General features: G+C 49.2%; 1 protein-coding gene across 1 annotated transcript in view; it reads left to right on the plus strand.

The window, feature by feature from the left end:
* The first annotated feature begins 5,456 nt into the window (after nt 1-5,456).
* LMOD1 (leiomodin 1) overlaps nt 5,457-24,971 on the plus strand; it is a 38,428-nt gene continuing 18,913 nt past the window's right edge. The window contains exon 1 of the mRNA XM_028120105.1: nt 5,457-5,717. Within this exon, the coding sequence (XP_027975906.1) occupies nt 5,457-5,717 (261 nt within the window). The remainder of the gene's footprint in view (nt 5,718-24,971) is intronic.

Here is a 24,971-nt window from a genome sequence, read left to right on the forward strand (position 1 = left end):
TTCTAGGGCAGAAGGCGTGGAGAATGACTGAGAAGCAAGACTGGAGGAGTAAGCTGTGTCAGGAGGTGGTTCTTCATGGAGCTCTCATGTGTCTACACATCTAAGCATTAAGAACTAACTTCCTTCAGGTTCTCTTTACAAGAATGTTTATAGAAGCCAATGGCCTTGGATGGGACACCTGGGCGGCTCAGTTGGTTAAGCATCTGCCTTTGGCTCAGGTCACGATCCCAGGGTCCTGGGATCGAGTCCTGCATTGAGCTCTTTGCTCAGCAAGGAACCTGCTTCTCCCTCTGCCTGCCGCTTCCCCTGCGTATGTGCTCATTATCTCTCTCTCTGACAAATAAATAAATAAAATCTTAAAAAACAACAAGAAGAAGAAGAAGCAGCCACTGCCAATGGCCTTGGAAAGCTAGAGACAGGGACTTCCCCTGGAGCAGATTTAATTACAGGATAGTAAAGGCAGAGATGTCTCCCTTCTGTCCTTGGACCACATTTGTTGCCCTTCCAGGGTAATGGAGATATATTAGAGTTTTATCTCCTGTATTAATATAACTAAAGGATTTCATTCTAGAAGGATACAGTGAGGTCATAGGGTAAGGAAGAGGCCTGAAATAGCTTCTGTGGGAGCGTGCAAGAGAATAAACCACAAATGAGTAAAAGAACCAAGAATGCTTCTTTCTACACAGACCCAACCTATGGAGGAAGGGGGATGGCCATTTTCAGAATCTGCCCCTCCCAACCACTCAGTACCTTCGAGGGTCCTGGACCTACATAGGTTGAGCTCCATTGAGCCAGAGGCTGTGGGAGTCCCAAAGAGTTTTGTCTACCAAGAGGTCACAGGCCGTGTATGCGGCTCCAAACCTCCCAGTCCTGCCTGGTCCAGTCTGTGAGACACTCAAATTGGTATGGACAAACGAGGCCTGCACCACAGCTGACTTTTGGGTCTAGGGATGCAGTCTGTACCTGGCGCCTCTTTGGTGGGCAGAGAGGTTTTAGTCAGGGTAAGGGTGGGGGAGGTAATCTCTTGTGTCTACTCTCCTGCCCTCCCCCTTGCTCTCCTTCCGGGGGGACATCAGTCTGGCCTGTGCTGCCTCAGAGCTCCCTCTAACCATGTCCACGCACCTCAGGAGTGCTGGGCCAGGCCAGTGGCTTCTTTCCAGAGACAAAGTCTGCTGCTCTCGAGAAACTTCCAGCTTCCCCCTCAAGAAGAGAACCAGGGTGATTCTATACAGACTAACAATATATTGAGTGCTCCTAATGTGTCTGATGCTGTGATGCACTTAGCATGCATTATCTTATTTAATCTATTTAATAACTCCATAACCCTGTGCAGTAGGTACTTTTTTTTCCCCTTCAGGTAGGTACTTTTAATGTCCTCCTGTTCCACTTGGGGCCCATAAGGCTAAGAGAGGCCAAGTAATGTACTCAAGGTTGCACATCTCAGATTTGAGCCCATGTCATTTGACTCCTGAGCTTGTGTTCTTATCTGCTATCCTATACTGCCACCCTAGATTCCTGAAAATGTGCCTTTCCTGGTCATCCAGCCCAAGTAAGAACCACCCTAAGTATTAGTTAAATTGGTTCTGGTTCCCTATGCCCAACCCCCCCACCACATATTTGGCTATGAGATTGGGGTCTCTCTTTCCTCCTTTCTCTCCTTTCTCTCCCCTTCATTCTAGCACAAAATTTTTCTTGCGGAGGGGGGCTAGGCCATGCCAGAATCCCCTGACAATCAGGATGTATTTGTTTCAGGTGGAAGTGGATTCTGAGCTTGGATAATTATTGCCCCCTACAGAGTCAGGGGCAGTGGTCCCTCACTGCAGGGGCTGGAGGAGACTGTACTCATGGGCTCTGTGGTTCTGAATCTTCCAGAGCCCGCTGTGATGCCTTTCAAGGGAAGACTTTCAGAGTCTGTGAGCCCACAGTCCCTTGGGCCCTAGGGAGCAAAAACTTCAGACTGAGTCCTATCAGAAGACCCCTGTTTGGAATTGCGGGACCTGAGGCAGAGAAGATGCAGGGGTTTGTGTGCGGAAACATTGGTTAGGAGGCCATGAGTCCCTCCTTGAAGTTTGGAAGCTGTGGGTTTATTTTCTGAGTGTGTTCCTTGAGCAGAGACCACAGGACCCAGAGAGATGGCCACTGAGACCAGATGGTACAAAGCGTGCCCGGGGGGCTGAAGGCGGTTATTTGCACTCAGGCCCTGATTGCTCTTTGGGAGGAGGGAACATCATTGGCAAAAAGCCTAAGAAAGCAAAATCCTTGGAGGCCGGAAAGAGAGATGCTTTTAGTGGATTGGGGACTAGAGGTTGGCCAAGGTGGCTCCAGAGCCAGGGATTCCAGGAGATGATGCCTCTTCCAGAAAACTCCTGCTGGGCAAGAGTGAGAGTGAAGACTGAGTTACCCAAGGTGGGGCTGGAGTAGGGGTGGGGTTGGGCTAGAGGCTTGTTGACAGGTATAGGAAGCGTCCTTTCCACCCAATATCAGACTAAAGCCCATCTCAGGGTAGCTCAAGCCCTTTGCTAGACTCTCTGGGCTGCCCACCCTGACTGCTCCCTACAAAATTATTGCGTCTTCGGTTGGACTCTTTAACAATTGCTTCCACCTGTCTTGCTTCACTTTGCCTTATAGTATAATTAGGTTTTGCCCCATGAATTATACATTTTAAAGAGAATAAGCAGATTGTAATTATTTTTGTACTCTCACCCTATAGTGCCTGGTAGGCTATGTATACGTAGCAGTATCTGAGTAATGCTTGAATGAATGAATGCGTGAGAACCAGGTGAGGGTGTGTGTGTGTGTGTGTGTGTGTGTGTGTTAAAGGTAGTTACTGCTGAAGGCAAGAAAAAGATGAGAGAAGAGGTGGGATGGGGAGAAAAGAACCCGGGAAGCGAGTAAATAAATAATTGTAAATCACTGTAAAAAGTTATGATAATTGCTAATAATTATTGTGCGTTTACCATATATCAGGTATAGCAACTAACTGTCTCATGGGTATGTTTGAACCTGATGTTCACAACAGTCTTACAAGGTTGGTACCAGTGCTGTCCTTGTTTTTTTTTTTTTTTTAAGATTTTATTTATTTATTTGAGAGCGAGAGAATGAGAGACAGCACGAGAGGGAAGAGGGTCAGAGGGAGATGCAGACTCCCTGCTGAGCAGGGAGCCCAATGTGGGACTCGATCCCGGGACTCCAGGATCATGACCTGAGCCGAAGGCAGTCGCTTAACCAACTGAGCCACCCAGGCGCCCAGTGCTGTCCTTGTTTTACAGGTGATGAAGCCACGTCTCAGCCACATGACCGGTGAGTAGCAATACCTCAGGGCTTTTGGCCTGGAGAGTCCAGGCTGAACTAGGAAACCAGCTTGCTCTCCAGTCTCCCCTGTTGTTCTTCCTTATGGCCCCTGGACTTCTCTTTTGAGGCCTTTTGTAGGCCTTTAATTTTTTTTTTAAGATTTTATTTATTTATTTGACAGAGAGAGAGAGATAGCGACAGCAGGAACACAAGCAGGGGGAGTGGGAGAGGGAGAAGCAGGCTTCCCAAGGAACAGGGAGCCCGATGCGGGGCTCAATCCCAGGACCCTGGGATCATGACCTGAGCCGAAGGCAGACGCTTAACGACTGAGCCACCCAGGTGCCCAGCTTTTAATTTTTTAATGACTTCTTTGAAATTATTTATTTATTAACTATCTTCACTGATGGAAAGTAAGCTGCAAGAAGGTAGGGATCTCTCTTTTCTTTTCTTTTCTTTTTTCTTTTCTTTAGTAGTTTCCACACCCAACATGGGGCTTGAACTCACGACCCTGAGATTAAGAATCAGATGCTCTGCCAACCAAGCCAGCCAGGCACCCCAATTTTCTATCTTTAGTTACATGCCTTGCCCTTAGAACTGCACCTGACACATAGTAAGCACTCAGTAAATACATGCTTCCCAACTCACCGACAGAATGACGACTGCCTTTTAAAAATGACAGCCCCCAGGATTCTGTCAGCCCATCTTCCACCCTGCCTCTCAGGTTTACCTGCCTCACCTCTGCACTCTAGTCCTGCCCGTCAGTGCCATCCCCTCCTCAGCCTTAACCTAAAGCTGGACTCGTGGGCATTAAATGCAGGGCCAAGTTTTTGTCCCAGACGATCCGTGGACTCAGCAAATGCTGATCAGGTGACTGTCTCTCTCTGGCTTAGGATGGAAAGACGCCAGGAAAGATCGAAGCATCTACCCTGATGGGTTACACCAGGGCTTCTAGAAGGGATTTTGTGGCAGGAGGGAGGGGGGGAAGGAGATTGAGTGTCTCTGTGACTTGTGCAGGCAGCATGATGGATGAGCAGTGGAGAGCCCTTTTATGAAACATGCCAGGCCCTCTGCAATAGTATCCCTCCCAACAGCCCAGAATTATATTTCCCTGAAGACACACTCAGTTGTGCTCTGGATTTATATGTGGGTGGCAACCTCCTGGCTCCTCCTCGGCCCTCCCGAAGGAGGTCTGTCTACAGATCCCCCAGCAGAGGAAGCAGCAGATGAGAACGGAGGGAGGTTTGAACCCTCTTCCCAAGAGCCTTGGTGCTTCCTGGAAATGGACAGTCCTTTAAGAGTTCCCTGACTTGTGCGGGTCATACTTTCTCCCCAGCCTACCAGTTTTCAGTTTGGGTACACAGTGAAGATTTATTTTCTCTCTCTCTCTCTCTCAAAAAGTGGCTGAGCCTCTGATGCTCGGCACTCAGGTTCTCCTGTGCAGAGAGAATGGGTGGGCGGGTAGTTCGGAGTATCTGGAATCATGTATCTCTCCCGTGGCTGTAAACAACCGGGAGTCCCCCAGCACATTACCAAATACAGTAGAAAGGAGTCAGTGGACCACGCACCGACCCTGGCAACATCCAGCCGGGATGCAAAAGTCAGATATGTGCTTGAGCAGGGCATGCTTGGAGTTGGCCTGTTCCTGACTGCCCCACCCCCCACCCCCATGGCCCCGTCTCTGCTTTTCTGGCTCTCCTGTGGCTCTGATCAGCTTCTTCCAGCCTCTACATTTTTGTATCTTTTTCTCATTGCGTGGCCCCCTTGTCTTTAAAAGGCTAAATGCTCTGTACTAAATTTGGTCACACAGAGCTCCAAGATTCCCTGGAATGTCCTCAAGTTTCAAACAGTTCTGACAGCGAGGCAGGCCCGCCCCCTGTGTGGGGATTGGCTTCTCCTTTCAGGGCCAGGCTGTTGTCAAGTCTTATTGGCCGCCGGTTAGACCAGCCAGGGTCCACTAGCCCTGGGCTTGGGAGCTAGCTTGCAGTTAACACTTGGGCACCTGTGGCTCTGCAGGGCAGGGCAGCGGAGTCACGTCCTCAATCAGCTGGGGGTCTGCTCCCAAGCCCACTCTGCTCCACCCAGACTAGCTTGTGCCCCCCCCCACCCAGGACTCCCGTAGCCCCCCCCCCCCCGCCCCCGCAAGAGCCACAGCTCACTTTGCCAAGATGTCCAAGGTAGCCAAGTATCGCCGGCAGGTGAGTGAAGACCCCGACATCGACAGCCTGCTGTCCACCCTGTCTCCCGAGGAGATGGAGGAGCTAGAGAAGGAGCTGGATGTGGTGGATCCGGACGGGAGCATTCCCGTGGGCCTGCGGCAGAGAAACCAAACGGAGAAGCAGTCCGTGGGCACGTACAACCGGGAAGCCATGCTCAACTTCTGTGAAAAGGAGACCAAGAAACTTATTCAGAGGGAGATGTGCGTGGATGTGAGTGAGCAATATGCTAGAGGGAAGGGGGGAGGGCAGGGAGGGGAGGGAGACCCGAACTCGTGACTAGGATGCTTCTCTCCTCAGAGGAAAAGGTCTCGTTGGCAAAAGATGAAACGCTTCAGAACCAATTACCATCTGCTGAGCGGGCAGTGTGAACCTCTTACCCCTAATTTCTGTTACAAAGCACAAGCTGGCTCTGTCGGGAGAACTCAGCATCCCACAGTGGCAGATAGGGCTGCTAGAATGGGAGCTGGAGAATGCCTTTGAAGCGTTCATTGTCAAGTTGATTCTGTACTTGTCCCCCCTGCGCTTTTTTTCCCCTGCACACTCATTTCACCCATTGTGGGGAGGAGGTAGAGGATAGAATGATGCTTGCAGTCTCTTGGCAGCCACCCCAGAAAAGGAAGTCAGGCCTCCTTGCAGAACTGCTCATTTTGAAGCCCTCTGGCCCTGTGGGCACCTCGTGGCACGCGGACCATTTGAGGAGGCTCAGGGGCAGATGGGCTTCCCAAAGGAATGGGAGTCAGGGGTCAGGGGTCTGTGAGGTGGGAAATGCATCTTCACCTGATGGCTTCAGTTTCCCTCCCAGGGAAGCTGGGGTTTGCACTTCCTAGAGGAGCATCTTGAGGGAGTATCCCCTCCTTTTGGTCATACAAGCCAGCAAGGTCCCTTTGCTAGGGGGATAAAGATAGTTCCCAGCAGGGTTTTGCCTTGAGGAGGGGACAGAGGAGGGGCCAGTCAAGGAGGGCCATTTTGGAAACATCTGCTGACTTCTAGGATGGGCTTAAGCAAGACCTGCTTTTTGTTTTCCTGGCTTGGCATGGAGGAGTCCTTTATTCATCATGTGTTCATATGTGAGTTTTCTTGGGACAAACTAGGCTAGCCTCCACCTGAGCGTGACTCGTAGAGCCCCTTGTCCACTGTAGAGAGGGGTTAGTGGGGAAACTGTCCTCTGTCTGTGAGCCGGTTCTTACTGGCCACGTCTCTTGTCCTTGTGGATTCTTGCATGAGGAAGTTCAGTCTCAGTTCTTGTCCTTTGTTTTACTTCTATGGAAACCAAGACCCAGCGCTTCACATGATGTGTTCATTCTCCCAAAGGAAATGAGAAAGGCCATAGTATCTCCTGGAATTTCTGTGACATGTCTGGCTGGGTCGGAGATTGTGCCGGACCCTAGTCAAGGAGCACGTTTGCGGACAGAGCCCTGGCTCCTTGAGTGAAGGGGTGGGGGAAGGAGGGATGAAGGAAAGTGAGGTAGAGGAGCTGGACCTCTGTCTCCACCCCTACCACCCTGGGCCCATGTTCAAGGCTTCCCCCAGAAGTTGGGAGTGAGGGGAGTCAGAAGGCTCAGAAATTCATTACCCTGTGCGCAAGGTGATCGCCACTCGGATAATGATGAAAGGATACTAGAACATTTATGGAAAAGATGAGAGGATATAGGGCACTCCCTGTGAGGGCCTGGTACTTCAAGACAGCTAACAGGACATCTAGGGAAAGCCACGCAGCATGCCCAAGGCTTTGGCATCTCTGTAAATCCCCCACTTGGACCCCCGACTTTCACTCTGGAGCCCGGCCCTGCTCTGGCCTCACTGCTAGTCCCCAGACCCCGTGCCCAGTGGCTTCTGGTATGCAGAAGGATAGTCCTGAGGCTAAAGGCAAATGCAGAACATTCTTAATCCCCAAGCAAGATGCTTAGGCTATGGAGAGTGTGAGGGACTCTCAGGCTCCTTGGAAATTGCATTCTCAAGAGGCTTTGTCCTCAGCCAACTGAAACCATGGCAAGCCTCGCCTTCCTGGTCCCACCCCCTCACCCCTGCCAGGTGCACGCTTGTTTCTGCAGACAGAGTCCGAGTCAGGGAATGGAGGGTGTGTGTGTGTGTGTGTGTGTGTGTGTGTGTGTGTGTGTACACCTTCAGCATGAGAAGATGGCGTCAGGGCCATTTTTCCCTTGGAGGGATAGGCTGTCCCCGTTCTTCCTCATCCAGTCCAAGGGCATATGTCGGCAGAGTGCCTGGGTGGAGTTCTGGGTGGGTGAGCAGAAGTCATCTCTGTAAGTCTGGATGAATGGCAATGAACCCTACAAAGTGACTTCTTTAGCACCATTAGCAAGCTAGTAAGTGTGGGATTAAGAACTTGTTTAAGTGCCAGGAAAGCCTGGTTTGAGTACCAGCGTCTCTTCCGAATAGTATAAATAAGTAACTTACAAGTTACCCAGTCGCCTCCCTTCCCTCAGCTACACAGTATCCAGCCCGTAGGATTTTTGTAAAAAACGGAGAGGACAATAGTGAAAAGCACTTAGCACAGGACTTGGCTTATAATAAATGCACAATAAATGGCAGCTATGCAATTATTAATTCATTGCTGTCTCCCCCTGCCCAGCCCCTCCCTTCCGTCAGTCCTCTGAGGGCTGAGCAAGCCAAGCCTGTCTGCTCAACTTAGGGGTCAAAGTAAACAATAAACAAAGGAACCCTGGATGCACAGGCTGGGGGGCCTTTGACACCACAGACACAGAGCCGCTCCAGGCCGCTGGACTGGCAGTAGCTCTCACGGCTAGCGGCATTTGCTCCCTGTAAGGAACTGACTGGAAGTTAGTCAAAACAGTAACTCGACTCTGGGAAGTGCAGCAAGGTGACCATTTACTGAGAATCTTCTGTAGGTGAAGCATATTCACCTCTTCCTTTACTTAAACCTCACACTTCTTGGGAGATAGGTACGTTTATCGCCGTGATACAGAGCAGAAAATTGAGGCTCAGAGAAGTTGAGTAAGTGCCCTAAGTTCACACAGCAACAAGTACCTCCCCACCACCCCAGGCTTTAAGGACAATGCTTCCTTCTCTCTGCCTCACCAGGGTACAAAAAAGGGCAGTCATGCCAGCCCCCGTCCTGAGGAGTTTATCATCTAGTTAGGATCACAAGACACACATGTACAGAACCCCCACGGAGGTGTGACGGGGCTCAGACCACAAAGTCCTATGTTGCCGTAGGAGCAGCAGGTTATCACATCGTCCAGCCTGGCTGAATGCTCGTCCCTGCCCCCAGGACTGGGAACATAAATAGTAAAACCAAGCGTGGCCTCAGGATTCAAACTCTTAGAATCAAGTGTGGATTAGGGAAGTAAGTCCTGCCAAGATATTGGATGGCATTAGGAATTTTTGTTAATTCCTTTTGGGTGGGATAACGGTATTATGGATATACCTTGCCTTTTAGACACAAATCCTGAAATATTTATGGGGAAAACTGATAGGATTAGGGCATTTGCTTTAAAATAATGTGGGCAAGGGGAGTGGTAGGGGTATAGATGAACTAATATTGCCCACCAGTTGATAATTGTGGAAGCTGGGCGATGGGTCTGCACGTGTGCCCGTTACATGGTTCTCTCTACTTTTGTGTGTATGCTTGACATTTTCCGTAACAAAAGGCTGGTTTGTTTTTTTAGACAGAAACTGAGAGTGGAGGCAGGCCGGGTTTGGGTCTTAAGGTCTGGTTTCTCCGGGGGAGGAGGCGTCCCAAGACTCATACTCTGGCTATCGTGCTGGGTGGGTGTAGACTGGGCAAGGGGCCTCGGGCAGCACCTCCCACACTGGATGGAATACTCCAGGGCTGTCCTAGATTGGTTTACCCCCTGCTTCATGAATACTCCTCTCCCCAACCCACCCCTGTGCCTCCTTCAAGGTCTCAGGCACCACTTCCTCCGCGTAGTCTTCCCTGACTGCCGGGCAAGCGTAGGAAGTGTAGGAACCGTGTCTGATCTGAGCACTCCAGTGCCGCTCTGGACCAACCCCATCCTGTTTTCTTACCTGTCTTCCTCACCAGCTTGTGTGATTCTGGTGGACAAGTACTAACATAGGGCCCAGCACAGAGGTGGGCCCTCAGGCTCTGTTGAATGAAATGTTAGGAGGGGGAGGTGGGGCTTGGCAGAGCTGACCCCTGGCTTCCCTCCCTCCCTTTAAAGGCACAGACCTCTCAGCCTGTGTGTTCTACCCTAGTCCTTCTGGGACTCTCCTTCTGCCCAGGTAGAAGACAAGGCCCCCCCTGGGCAGGTGTGTGGCCAACAGTTGAGTGAAACCCTTGTGCTTGGCTCAGGTTTCAGGAACCTGATCCCAGCAGGTCAACTCATGTGTTCTCTTTCCTTCCCCAGTGGGAAAGAAAATCTCCAGCCTGCCTCCCCTGTCCTTCTCCCTGGTGTTACCAGGGGCTGGGGATTAGCACCTCCACCCAGCCAGAAGCAGGGGCAGCTGAACTGGGGGGTGGAGGAAGCTCTTTTAGGTTCTCCCTTGAGAAGCTAACCAGAAGCACCCCACTAGCCAGTCACCCAGCCTCCTGACCTTCCCCTCGGGTCTCTGGCTCACCCAGCCTAGCGGGTGCCCTCCCCTACCAGGCCCAGCTCATGGGATGGGGATGCCGGGCAGGCCCGAGGCCGGCAGCACAACCCTCTGATTACCCTTTGCAGAGGGCTGGGCCCTATCAGGAGTGCCCTGGGCAGCACGGCTCAACGATTAAGGAGATTAACCCCGACTGGTACACACCCAAAATAGCCCTGGAGCCTGGGGTGGAGAGGGCAGAAGAGGTGAGGGGGGCCTGTAGACCTAGGGAGGCGACAGCAGATACCCAGTCAGGGTTAGACAAGTTTAAAAATCTTTCCCTGGAGTCTGAAAGGTGCCTCCACCCAGAGTTTAAAAAACTAGTTAACCAACTTCTTAAACTAGGTGGTGGGATCCACAGGTGTTTGTTTTCAGTGTTGCTCTTACTCATATTTCATACATTTTCTTCTGTGTGTATAGACCATCCAATTGGATGGATTTTAAGCGGCAAGTCCCCAGCGCCTGCTCCCCACCCCCTCGGCACCGCCCCTGGTGCTCGACTTTTCTCAGCAGGACCGCAGGGAGAAGAGCTTGGGTGGATGGGACATGTGGCCAGAGGGAGGCAGGCCAGATGGGACCAAGGAGGAGATGTAAACCTGAGATGTCCCCACAGCGAGCGGGAGATGCAGATGGTCAGGGCATGGGTATGAGCCCCACTGACCAAGGGCGTCTGGTAGGCTGGGGGCTTCAGGTCCCCACACCAACGCAGGAAGAGGCCTGTCTGAGCAGACACCCAGAGTGGAGACAAAATCCTCATCTAACCTGGCTACCCTCCCTCAGCCTCTCTTTCTCCCCAAGAGACTCTGGAGGACCTGTATCAGACGGCGTCCGCATACCAGAGCTGGCCCACAGCAGGCAGAGCCCGGAGGAAGGGCACTGGGAGAGCTACCGAAGACAGAGGGGTCAAGGGCGCTGTCCTTGGAGATCTACAGTCTACATGCATAAAGTCTATACACACACACACACTGCAGTGACAGCAAAAAAGCACAATGACTGTGGGGCGGGGCAAGAGAAGCCGACATTCGTACGTCTGCCAAGTTGGATAAACAAGAATATCCTGGACCGTATTACACAGGCCTTTCCAGATCAGGCTGTGCTTTCTTTTTTATTAGATCTCTTTTGGCATGACCAGCAAAGAAAGAAGGGGTCTGGATTCAGAGCCTCAGTTCCCCTAAAGGGGTCCCTTAGACCCGGGCCATGTGGGGAATAGAAAGCCTGTAGGGGTTTGGAACCAAACAGGACCAGGTGTGATTCTGCTTCTGCCCCCCGTCGGAGCTGGTGAGCATGTTACCTGAGGAAGAGGAAGAACTTTCCTGAGTACCTTCTGGACTCAGAGGCGTTATTAATGCTATCTCATTAACATATAGCTGCTGGAGGCCCCATTGCTTTACTGTCAAGTGGGAAGATGACCTCAATCTTGAAGGGTTATTGTGAGGATTAAATTGGCTGAGGTACTGAAAGTGTCTGGCCCATCGTGAGGAACTTCTCCTCCCCGAGGTTCCTCGGACATTATACCTATGAGGTTAAAAGACAATCTGTCAGCAGGATTGAGGGAATGGCAGAAAGGGAGCGAGAGCATGGGAGGAAGAGAGGCAAGGAGCTAGCTTAAGGAAAAAGGCAGGCTTATTTACTGACTTCCCGCCTGGCCCCCTTCTCTCGATTTCTTTGAGCCTAATTTATTTCATGCCCCAGGCTCAGTGGCCTGCACTGGGTGACTGGGTTGGAAACACTTCAGAGGTGGGGTAAAGGGCGATTGGGAGGAGGGCTGGGGACTAGTGAATTCTTGTCTGCAATTTCCAGGAACTTAGAAAAGCCTAGGCTGCTTTGGACCAATTTGGCTCCACCCGTCTCTGGGGTCAGCTGTAGAAACGACCAGACCAGCAGGGATGGCAGGGTGCTGCTTAGGACAGCTAGGCCTCCCGCTCCCACACGCCTCCACCCCCTCATCTGACTGCCCTCGTGGAGGACCCTCGGGCTCTGCAGGTGCACACATCCCCAGCCCTGACCGCCGGATCAGGCCGGCAGAGCCCCCCCTCCCCCGCCAGGTGGAACATCCTGGGTGGGGCGGGGCAGAACTTCCAGTGAAGCCCTGGCGGCAGAATGTATTGAGTTAGTGCTGAGCGCAGTGTCTTTGGAGGCCAGCTAGACCTGGATGTCGATCCTGCTCTGCTGGTGGCCGGCTGTGTAACCCGAACAAATTACTTTACCTCTCTGAGCCAGAGTTTCCCCATCTTTAAAATGGAAATAACACCTAGTTATAGGAGAGTTGTGAGCATTAAGCAAAATAACATCTGTAAAGCAGGTCGCAGAGTGCTGGGCTGGAAACCTGGTAGTGAGGGCTAAACCCTAAATTTGCATTTCATCCCCTTCCTTCACTGCCCTTCCCTCCACCCCCCCTTCTCAGCATCCTTTTCCTAGGCAGGCTTCAGGAATTATGTTTTGTATCTACAAGCAGGGAGGAGGACTCCATTAAATCATTAATTCTCCAGCTGTTTAGGAAGTTTCCATCACATTAGGTGCTTCTGAATGCTGGCACAGAGTAGTGAATAAGAGACCGGGTCCCTGCTCTCGTGGCGCTTCTATTCTAATGGGTGAGACTGAGAATACATGTACTTAAATAGATAGATCACATAGAACACATGCACATCACATATAACGTATATGTCACATACACATAAAGGAGAAGAATGCACTTTCACGAGAAGGTCTATGACAATTTCCTATAAGGTGGTCAGGGAAGACACTGCCACAGGGATGACAAGCTCAGAGCCTGGAACGGACCGAAGGAGCCAGCCAATTGGAAGGTCTGAAGAAAGCTTTCCAAGCAGAGGGCACAGCACACAGAAAGGCCTGGGGAGGGAAGCAGGTTTAGTATGTCTGAGGAAAAGCCAGGCCAGTGTAACTGAAGCAGGGCGAGCCAGGGGTGGGGGTGGGGAGTTTGGAGGAGATCAGGCCCCAGAAGTCAGCGGGACTCACATAATGCACGACCTTATAGTGCAGCAGAGGGAGTTTGGATTTTTATTCCAAGTGTGGTGAGACGTCATTGGAAGGTTGTGAGCAGGGGAGAGAGGTGATCTGATCTAGGTTTTTAAAAGAATCCATCATCACTCTGCCAGCATTCAGATGAATAGATGGTAGGAGGGCAAGCCTGGGGGAGAAGGGGGCCCAGCTAGAAGGGTGTGCAGTAGCTCAGGCAAGAGGCCCAGGGTGACCGGAGGAGAAGTGGTCAGATTTAGGAAAGACCTCCAAGGTAGCACAGACAGGACTGGCTGACTCACCAGGGAAAAGAGAGGAGTCGGGGGCCCAGGCCTGCCTGAGCTATTGGCTAGATTTGATGCCATTTACTGAGGTAGGAAACAACAGAAGAGGAGTGGTTTTGAGGAGATCAAGAACTGTGATCTGAACAAGTTCATGATGCTTGGTCGACATCAAAGAGCAAGTGTTGGATTGACTGGGCACATACAAGTCGGGAGCTCAGTGGGGTGGTGGGGCTGGAGATTCCATCTGGGAGCCATTAGTATATAAATGATACTTAAAACCATGATCCTGGAAGAGATTATGTAGGGAGGAGCTGTGGATGAAGGGCAGAGGGCCAAGGACCATGCCCTCCATTACCCCAACATTTAAACATTGGAAGAGGAGAAGGGGGCCAATGAAGGAGACTGGGAGAGGTGGGCAGAAGCTCAGAGCAGCTTCACAAAAGCAAGTGGAGTGGGGCCTTATAGGAGGAGAGAGTCTCCACTGTTTCTGTTCTTGCTGAGAGGTCTGATAAGGTAAGAACAGAGAATCGACTGTAGTAACTGGAAAGATGGAAGCCACTGAGACCTTGACAAGATTGGGGTCACTGCAGTGAAGAGTGGACTCGAGAGAGAATGGTCCGTGAGGACTGGAGATAGAGAATACAGACAGGTGTCTTCGGGTTTTTTTTCCCAGTTTTGTTCTAATGGGAAGCAAAGAAGCAGGGCGGCAGCTGGAAGTAAATGTGGAATCAAAGGGGAATTTTTTTTTTTAAGATGGAATATGATAGCATGTTTATATACTAAGGGGGTTGGTTCAGTAGAGAGGGAACCCTCGATGGCACTGGAAAAAGCAGGGAAAGAGATGGAATGCACTGGAGTGGAGGGGTTGGCCTTGGCAGAAGGCGGTCACCTCTGCTCCTGGGAAGGAAGACAGTGGAGACAGGCAAGGATGCAGGCAGGTTGCTAAATGTGGTCAGGGGGAGAGGAGGTTGGTCTGGTCTGTGTTGACACATGCACGGTGCTGCTCCAGGAGGATCCCCCTGGCAGCCGGACACGGGCTGGACTGAAGTGGGGAGAAACTGACAAGGCTGTGACAGTAGTCAGAGGTTAAACGTCAGGTTGCAAGAAAACTGCTCAGTGCTCCCTGGGTGGGGTAGAGAAAACACGAAAACACGTCCGGATCGTACATCTGGCACGTGAACAGTCAACAGACAATAGCCAGCTCCAGAGCTCCTTGAAAATCCAGTCGATTTTCACCTCCAGTGCATCCATCTTCTGTCCCCAAGGCCACCCGTGCCCAAGGAGAAGGAGGGAGGGCACAGGTCCCTTCCCAGCACACAGCTGACGGCCCTGGGTTTGCAAGGCAAGTCGGGGGGGCACCTGGGGCTCACTCCTGGCTTGACTGTCTCCTAGCTGCGTGGCCTCAGACAAACATTGAACATTTATAAGCTTTACTTTCTTTTCGTTGTGTTCTTTAATGCCTTTTCTGAGTCTCATTTTGTACTTGACAATAATGGATTTTTTTCTAACACCTTGTTTTTATTGAAATATAAAACACATACAGAAAAGTGTCCAAAACACAAATGTAGAGTGTCATGAATTCTCACAAAGGTGAGGATTCTCACAAGTTGGGAGCTCAGTGGGGTGGTGGGGCTGGAGATTCCATGTGGGAGCCATTAGTATATAAATGATAGTTAAAACCATGGGCCTGGAAGAGATCACGCAGGGAGAAGTTGTGGATGAAGAGCAGAGGGCCAAGGACCATGCCCTCCATTACCCCAACATTTAGGCATCAGAAGAAGAGAAGGGGGCCAATGAAGGAGACTGAGAGAGAGAATAAGAAGGAGAATGTTGCCAGCACTGCGGGACCCCCACCCACCCTCTGCTTCCTCTCCAGCTCTACCCCCTTCCTCCCTGCCACAGGAACCCCTACCCTGACTCCAACCCCATAGGTTAGTCTTGCCTGTTTCTAAATTTTATTTATATATATATATATATATATATATATATATATAAAATCATAAAGTAGGTGTTCTTTTGTATTCTACTTTTTTTTAAGATTTTATTTCTCTGACAGAGAGTGAGAGAGAACACAAGCAGGGGGAGCAGCAAGTAGAGAGAGAGGGAGAAGCAGACTCCCCGCTGAGCAGGGAGCCCAGGATCACGACCTGAGCTGAAGGCAGACACTCAACCGACTGAGTCGCCCAGGCCCCCCGATAATTGTTTTTACTTTTTATTTATGTATTTATTTATTTTTGATAATTGTTCTTTTTAAAGATTTTATTTATTTATTTGACAGAGAGAAACACAGCGAGAGAGGGAACACAAGCAGGGGCAGTGGGAGAGGGAGAAGCAGGCTTCCCGCCGAGCAGGGAGCCCGTTGTGGGACTTGATCCCAGGATCCCGGAATCATGACCTGAGCCGAACACAGACGCTTACCTGACTGAGCCACCCAGGCACCCCGTATTCTGCTTCTCTCACTCAGCTTTATGTTAGCGATATTCAACCACATTGTCTGCAGCCTTTTTTCCGCTCTCACCGCTGTAGAGTATTCCATGAGTGTTTCATTGTATGAACATGCCATCATCTATGTATTCATTTCACTGTTAATGGACTTTGGGTTGTTTTACAGTTTGGGGCTATTGTAAACAATGCTCCTGTGAACATTTTTGTACATCTTTTGGTGCACTTATGACTTCATTTGTGCTGGGTATGTACCTAGGAGTGGAATTGCTGGGTCATAGAAAATGCAGAGTGAACTTTTCATTTCTTCACCTGCAAATAACAATGATACTGCCTAATTTGAAGAGTACAAAAGTTCGAAGAAGTGCATGACAGTGATTTGCAAACAGTAGGCATATCATAAAGTGGGGGCCACCATCATCATTTCTAATGGTGTCCATCTTTGGGAGCAACTAGAGTGCTGTCGAGTCCTTTGGCCACATCCTGCCGGCTGTCCTGCTGAGCCCTACTATTAAGATTTGCCCTTCGGGGCGCCTGGCTGGCTCAGTGGGTTAAGCGTCTGACTTCAGCTCATGTCATGATCCCGGGGTCCTGGGATAAAGCCCCACACCGGGTTCGCCACTCTCTCATCTCATGGAAAAGATGTCCCTCTTCCTGTCCCAGGCTGATGCCCCCACCCACTTTTCGCTCCTGTCTTCTCAGGAACATTTGCTCCTGTAAACATCTGTTTTCTCTCAGACTCTCTCTCTCTCTCTCTCTTTCCCCTTCAACTGTCCTTCCCCCTGGCTCTTTCTCTCTAGTTCCCACCTTCTGTCGTTTCCTTCATAGTGAAGCTGCAGGGAATCGTATCTACACTCGCTCTCACACCACGCGCCCCTGCACTGACCTCAACCTCCATCAGGTCTCTGCGGACCTCCTCGTTGTGCACCAGGGGATGCTTTCTTAGTCCTTACCCTGTTTGTTTACTCTGTGGTATTCCACCACTTTCTCCTTCTCGAAATACTTCCCTTGGGGCCAAGACACCACACTCAGCTACCTGGCTTTCCTTCTCTCTCTAGCTGTTCCTGCCTTGTCTCCTCTGAGCGCAGCCCATCCTCTGAATGCCTCACTATTGTTGTTTTTCAGGGCCCTGCCCTCCCGAGGCCGTCTTCGTGGGTACCCTCATCCCACCCCACGGTTTCAGCTACCACCCATATGCTCTGTCTCAATCTCTCGCCTAGATCTCTATTTGAGTTCTAGATCATTCACTTGCTTTTTGGACCCCTCAAGTGTCTCAGATTCAACGAGTCTAAAAATAAATTAATCACAGTCACCCCACCCCAACCCCCCAGCCTGCCTTTCCTCCTGCATTCTACACTGGGGTAAATGGAAGCACACCTAGGTCAGAACTCTGGGCCCTCTCGGTGTTCCCAGACTCTCCCAGTGATGGAACCCTATTGCCTCTACCTGTGCCACCCCTCTCGGCTCCACCCCTCCCCCTGTGGTGCTTCTGCTGTCACCCAGATCACTTACCAGCCCTAAGAATGCTGTGACCTCCCAACTGATCTCCCTGTCTCCCTTCTCCCCCCCATTGCAATCCCTCCTCCTCACAGCTGCCAGTGTCTTATTATAAAATAGAATCGTGATCATGACACTGTCCTGCGTAAAAGCCTTCAGTTGCTCAACATAGCTTCCATGATCAAATTCACCCTCCTTAGTGTGGCTTAGGAGGCCCTTGGCAACCTAACGCCTCCCGATCTCTGTAGCTACTAATATTCTTCTCCTTGACTTTTACCCTTTGCTACAGTTACACGTGACAACTGGTCCTCCAGCGGTGCCACGCTTCCTCTGTGCCTTTGCACCAACCGTCACCTTTGACTGGGATGTTGGCCCCACCCTGGGCCTCGCTAACTTGGATTCTTTCAAGGCTCAGCTCAGGTGACAGCTTCCTACTTCCCCGATCCCTCCAGTCTGGATTGTGTGCTCCACCCCTGTGTTCACCAAGCACCATCTGTCCGCAGCTCCCGTCACTTTTTGCAAGACACACACCTAACACATTGTTTCGGCTTAGCCTGTTTCTGTGCCTTCCCCTGACTTCTTAAGAGCAAGGCCTCACTCTTACTAGTCTCCGTGTCCCCAGCAGGGAGCACAGTGCCTGGCTCAGTAAATGTTGAGCGAATGAGGGACAAATGGTTTGCAAATGCCATTCTTGTCATACTTGACTGAATCTGCAGGAGTTATGAATTCATCTAAACTCTTCTGAGATAATTTGAAAATGCGATGTTGGGGGTGCCTGGCTGGCTCAGTTGGTAGAGCATGCAACTCTTGAATTTGGGTCATGAGTTCAAGCCCCATATTGGGTGTAGAGCTTACTTAAAAATAATAATAATAAAAAGAAAATATAATTTTTATGTCCAAATCCTCAAATGAAAGGCAATTTGGCAGTGACTCTTTTTTCCCAGTTTCTGTAAACAACCAATTAAATCAGTCCACAAGTTTACACTCTGGAATCTGAATTGTTGGGATGGGTCATTGCCATATTTTCCTTTCAGGACAGAATGGGCCTCAAGGATTCATTTTTAACTTTTTCCATTATTTCCCTTCCTTGTTCTTCTCTTTCCCAGCTCCCTAGGGATCTGAGATTATAGGCTGACATTTTTAGCTTGACCCGATCAAGTTTGCCCATGATCTCTGGGGCCACAGATACACCCTAAAGAGGAGAGTAAGAATTTGACAGAATTTGTTCTGTATACAGCCAGCCAAGGCCAGCAGCTCCCATTATCTGAGTACTTCCCTGGAGTATCCGGAGAAGTTCAGCCTTTTGCCTCTAGGTCTAGAAAAAAAGTAATATGGCTTCTCTAGAGAACTTGCTATAAGCAGATTATCTCTTTGGATCACACACACATAGCAGGAGAGCTGTCTTGGGATTCATAGAGCCTATGCTTTTGGGAGGCCCAGTGTTCAGATATGTGAGTATGATGACCCAGGAGGTCTGGATATACCAGTTCCATGGCCATGTAGACACAGACTTGCCCTGCTGAAGCCAGAACTGCGAGGCTGGGATTAGGTCCCCGTAGACAAACAATCAGCTTTTCTCCGTCAGGGTTCTGCAAGAGAATTAAGCCCTACAGAAAATTAATGGAGTGATTATTTCCTCAATTCTCCCAAAGATGCTAAATAGCAGGTCCCATTCTAGATATATAAGAAAGAAATTAATGCAGTACATACAATGGATGCCTTCAGGTGTTGAGGACTTAATTTTTCTCCTGGAATCCCAGTTGAGAAAGGATGACATTGAGCCATCTTGCTTCTACCAAGTTTCCCCAAGATGAATCATCTCAACCGATCCAACGGCATCTCTTGCACTCGCCACTTAGTGATAACCTGTCTGTCTCTGGTCCTTCACTGCGCTGAAAAATATAATGTATTCGAAATCACCAAGAAGATGTTTAATAATGACCTCAGAGTGCTGAAGACTCCAGTGGTCAAGGAGATTTTTCCCTCCAGTCTGTAATCTTTGCCTTAAGGGCGGGAACAGGGGGCGGTACATAAGCATAGAGGTGTTATTTCTAGATGGACTTTCTTCAAAAAATAACTTATAATTATGGGTTTCCCCCACTATTGAAAAACAAGGCCTTCTTATGAAACCTGTTGCAAGCAGAAATGGCATAAAACAAAGAAACACTTACCACCAATTTATATGGAAAAATTTTTGAGCACTCCCAGACCCCCCAAATAACTTCTCTTAGGCTTTTCTGATACCTTAGGACACATCTTGTTAACAGATGCACAGAATAAATGGAGATAAAGCACAGATGCTCACAGACACGGTTCAAAGCTCTGGGGACTGGATGCTGCACAGATGCTCACAGACACAGTTCAAAGCTCTGGGGACTGGATGCTGAGGTGCTGAGTGTAGTTGGTGGGGGGAGTTTGGCGGAGGGCGCAGGGGGGTGTAGGGGGGTCCTCTAGCTGCTGCTCGGGGTGCGTGCTGCCTCTGTGAGGGCTCCCTGCAAAACCAATGCTGAATACCTCTTTTGTTTTTCCCCTTTTTTTGGAGAAGGGAAAATCTGCTTCAGATTTCTTTCAGTTAGCGAAAACAGGTAGCAATGCCGGCCCGTGGAAGCAAAGTGGCGCAACGCAAACTTTCGTAAAGGGGAGGATACCTGTATAATGTCATAAGGCTTGTTATAGACAATATACAAAACATAGGGAAAAAATAACCAACAATCCTGTTTCATTAGCTTAAGATAGTAGCCACTGGCAGTTTTTTGGGGTGTATGTGTCTGTGGGAACTTTTCCTTTTGTGGTTGAGGCCATTGTATACACTCACACATAAGCACATAAATTGTGTTTCCTCCTTTTTTTCTTTTCTTATCGTAGTGTAGTCATTTTCCCATGTCACTGAAAATTCTTCCTAAACATCATTTTCAGTGGATGTTAGCATAGTGCATCATATGGCTGGGTTGAGCCATATGTCTATATTTGGACATTTACTTGGTTTCTAATAAATATATTTTCCAAGGGCCCAAACAGATCCCCAGAGCACAGGCTCCTTCCCTTGGCCCTTGGCACCCATCCGCAGAGAGGTGGAGCCAGCCAAACAGGATGATAAATAGAACCGTTAGCACACTGTCCCCCAGCTGAGACTCACAGCCAGCTGGGGGCAACAAAACTCCGAAAGGAGAGGAAAGACCCCCTGGACGCTGGAAGGGACGGGACCGATGGTCACTCCCGGGACACAGTCCACAGCCCAGGTGAACATGAGGTCACACACGCTGTTTTCTAGAGGATCAAGTTCCTGATGGGATATCTGCCAAACGGGCCAAACCTCGGCCTCCTCATCACTGTGGCTCCCAGGAGTAGATCCGTTCATGTGCACCGTGTGCCTGGCTTCCTTTTGTCTTGGGCGGAAGGAATTGTTAGCACTTAAAAAGAGAATCAAGGCTTCAGCCTTGGAAAATTCCAGATGTAGGGAGGATGTCAAGTTTAGTTAGTCCCTCCTCCTGCTTCCAGGGGGCACTGCCCCAAAGCCAGTCTAAAGTACTGTAGCCAAAACATAATACCTGGTCATGAGGCAGTCGTTTTTCCTTCCCAAGACAAATCGAAGAGTCTCTTACACCCAGTAGCCTGTAAGTAGGCACTCAGCCGCTTCCATCTATACCATCTCACTTGATCCCGCCATCAGCCTCCCTTGAAGCAGGCTCTAACCTGCCCGACAGATGAAGAAACTAAGACTTAAAGAGTTTTCCCCGCTGCTGACGGAGGAAGGTCTTGAACACTTTCTTCTTCTTTTTTTTTTTTTTAATATTTTATTTATTTATTTGACAGAGAGAGACACAGTGAGAGAGGGAACACAAGCAGAGGGAGTGGGAGAGGGAGAAGCAGGCTTCCTGGTGAGCAAGGAGCCTGATGCGGGGCTCGATCCCAGGACCCTGGGATCATGACCTGAGCCGAAGGCAGACGCTTCACGACTGAGCCACCCAGGCGCCCCTTGAATACTTTCTTCTAACTTTGGGTTGCAACAAACTGCGTAACTTAGAAAAAAACAATCTGTCTCTTGGGCTTTCCCTTTGGACCTCCACTTAAATGGGAGATGCAATTGTTCAGTCAGCATTGATGAGACATCCCCTGTGTGCCCATTTCCAGGATGGGTTCAGTCCTGGTGGCCTTCTTGGCTGCAGCTTTCTTGTCACTGTGTGGCATCCTGCAAACACTGTCAGCCGAGGTGGGCACTGGCCTCCCTGCCCTCAGACCCCCGGGAAGGCGGTCAGGAAACACTCCTGGCCGTTCTGGGGTGAATCCTTCTCCCATCCTGAAGGACCCTTGTGCTCTGGCTCCCTTCACCCTTCTCCCTAATGTAGAACCTCTCTTGAGGTTCTTCTCCCCAAGCCCAGCTGTGGAAGAGGCTGTGGTCTTTCCAGCTTGCCTCTTCTTAATGACACTGGAGCCAATCACACAAACCCTTTATTATTTAGAGGTTTTTTAAATTGTTCATCGTACATGCAAATACAAAGAGGAAAATACAACTGGCCCAAATGGGAAGTGACCATCATTCTAGATCTGAACTGTCCAATATGGTACCACTTGCTACACGTGGCTATCAAGGACTTGAAATGGGACCGGTCTGAATTGGGATGTGCTGTAAGTGTGAAATGCACATCAGATTTTAGAGTTAGCAAGAAAGAAAGAATGTAAAATCTTATTAATAATTTTATATTGGTCATGTATTGAAAAGATACTTTGTATGTCTTCAAAACATTAAAGTTAGTTTCATTTGTTTCTTTTTACTTTAGAACATTTAAAATTGCATATATAACTCACATTATATTTCCACTGGATAGTGCTGGTCTACAATGTAGTGTTTCCAACTGCGGTCTCTGACATAGGTCTTTGGGGGCTTTTTTGTTTTTATACTTTCAGTTTTTTATTTAATCGTTATCTTTTAGAAAGTAAAGCAAGAGAAGATAAGCATAGTATATAAAATAAGATTTTTAGTATAACCCTTCTGTCATTGTGCAATTAAGACTAAAATCTCCCTTCATTATCTTTAAATTATTTTTATTAAGATACAATTCACAAGCCACAAAATTCACCCTTTTAATGTGTGAAATTCAGGGGCTCCTGGGTGACTCAGTCAGTTGAGCATCTGACTCTTGGTTTCAGCTCAGGTCATGATCTCATGTCATGGGTTGTGAGATCGAGCCCCACGTTGGGCCCGCACTCAGGGGGAGGTCTGCTTGAGATTCTCTCTCTCCCCCCTCTGTCGCCCCCCCCCCCCGCACTCACTCTCTCTAAAATATATAAATAAATCTTTAAAAAAATAGTAAAATAAAATCTTAAAAAATAATAACAATAAAGTGTGCAATTCAGTAGCTTTTTTAGTATATTCACTAATTTGTACAATCAACACCACTACCTAATTCCAAAACATTTTCATCACCCCAAAGGGAAACCCCGTACCCATTAGCAATGACTCCCCAGTTCCTCTCCCCCTTTCCCAGGCCCTACAACCATGAATCTACTTTCTGTCTGTATGGTTTTGCTTATTCTGGGTGTTTCATTGATATGGAGTCACACAATATGTGGTCTTTGGGGTCTGGCTTCTTTCACATGATATCTTTCAAGGTTCATCCGTGTTGTAGTGTTCTTTCTTATGGCTGAATAACATTCCTTCATAGAGACCACATTTTGGTGATCCACTCAGCATTTGATGGATATTTGGGTTGTTTCCACTTTTGGCTATTATGAATAATGTTGCCATGAATGTTCGTGTATAAGTTTTGCGTAGACCTATGTTTACAATTCTCTTGGGTATACACATAGGCATGAATTTGCTGGGTCATATGAAAACTCCATATTTATTTATTTTTTTTAAGATTTTGTTTATTTATTCATGAGAGAGGGAGAGAGAGGGGGAGAGAGAGAGAGAGAGAGAAGCAGAGGGAGAAGCAGGCTCCCAAGGAGCAGGGAGCCCGATGCGGCACTCGATCCCAGGACCCCAGGATCATGACCTGAGCCGAAGGCAGACGCTTAACCACCTGAGCCACCCAGGCGCCCCTGAAAACTCTATATTTAACTTTTTGAGGAACTGCCAAACTGTTTTTCAATGTTGCTACACCATTTTGCATTCCCACCAGGAACATATGAGAGTTCCATTTTCTCCATATCTTCCCTGACATATTATTGTCCGCCTTTTTTATTATAGCCAGCCTAGTTGGTGTGAAGTGTCTCTCAGATGGTTTGCTAACCTCAAAGAATATGGGTTTTATTTTATTAAATAATGTGGCAGTCTGCATGCTTCTATTCTCTAAATCCCTTTTCTCTTCTTGATGGTTTTCGTTGTTACTTACACACCCACAACTCCCAAATCCACAGCTCAAGCCCAGATCTCTTGCCTGAGCCAAAGATGCTTATTAATGCCAACTTGTTAGGCATTTAAGTTTTGTCATGGCCAAAACAATTCATCATCTCAATTCCCATCCTCACCGTCCATAGTCCTTGCTACGGCTATAAGCATCACCATCTATCTGGTCGACCAAACTGGGCATCTTGACAGTCATCTTCCACTCTTTTTGTTATTCCCCGCTTCACTGAATCATGTTAACTGGACCCCGAGAAGTATCTGGAGAATTCATCTCCTCTTCTTTGTGCTCACTGCTCAGCCGTGGTCCAGGACCTCATCACTTCTTGCCTGGACTTTTGTGATTGCTCCTACCTGGTCTCTTTCCCTCCAGTTCCTCCCAGCCTCGACTCCATTCTCCAAATAGCTGCCAAGGCTATCATTCTAAACCACAAATCTGATGGTCACGTCTCTGGTTAAAGAATCTCTATGCTCCTCCGTCGCCCACTGGGTGAAGCCCACATCCTGTAGCGTGATGTGTGAAGTCTGTCATGGTCTGGCTCAGGGTACAGTTCTGGTCTCCTGTCTCACCCCCACTTCCTCAGCCCCCCTCCTGTTACAAAGAACTTTCCAACCATCCCTGGATGTATTGTTCTCCAATAATCACATGTTTTGCCTGTCTTGTTCCCTCTGCTAGGAAAGTCCTTCCCTTGTCTCCTGTGCCCAAGTGACCTCCTCTGAAGCTTTACTCCCACCTCCTCCAGGCTCTCCCTCCCACTGTGTATTTACTGGGTCCTGGACTGTGTCGAAGCCACTTGACATCCCTGATGTAATGGATTGGCACCCTTATTTGCTGCCTCTCTTCTCCCTACATCTTGATTTCCCTTTCTTTCCCCCCAGTGGAATGACCAGCCCCAGCTCCCAGTTCTCCTGGAGCTTAAAGATTCAGCTTAATGCTCAGGCTGTTCCCTAACTCTGATGGACTCCCCAGCGTGCTTCCTCTCTCAGCCAACAAGGGTGATCCCCCTGTCTGTGGCCTTGGCACACAGAGAACCTGTGCCTCCTCAGGCCTCAGCTGCTGGAAGGGAGCTGCATTTGGGGGTTGTAATGACCTGTATCACAAAAGGAGGAAGTTTCCAGAACAACTAGCAAGTGTCTGAAACCTGGGAAATTGTGGCTCAAGGTGTATCATTTTACTAGGGTAAAAATCCCCCGGAAAAGTCAGCAGTGAGTGGAGGTAGCATTGAAGCCGACAGTCCCCTCTCCCTTCCATAGTCCTGTCCCCTCCAGAGACTTTAGGAGACTCCGGAGAAGGCCTCTCATAATAGCTTAGGGGCCAGAATGGACAGATGTGGACTGGAAGGTGGG

Source organism: Eumetopias jubatus, unplaced genomic scaffold (assembly GCF_037043125.1).
Source record: "Eumetopias jubatus isolate StellerSeaLion01/CBP00866 unplaced genomic scaffold, mEumJub1_p1.0 scaffold_12, whole genome shotgun sequence".
NCBI classification, from domain to species: domain Eukaryota; kingdom Metazoa; phylum Chordata; class Mammalia; order Carnivora; family Otariidae; genus Eumetopias; species Eumetopias jubatus.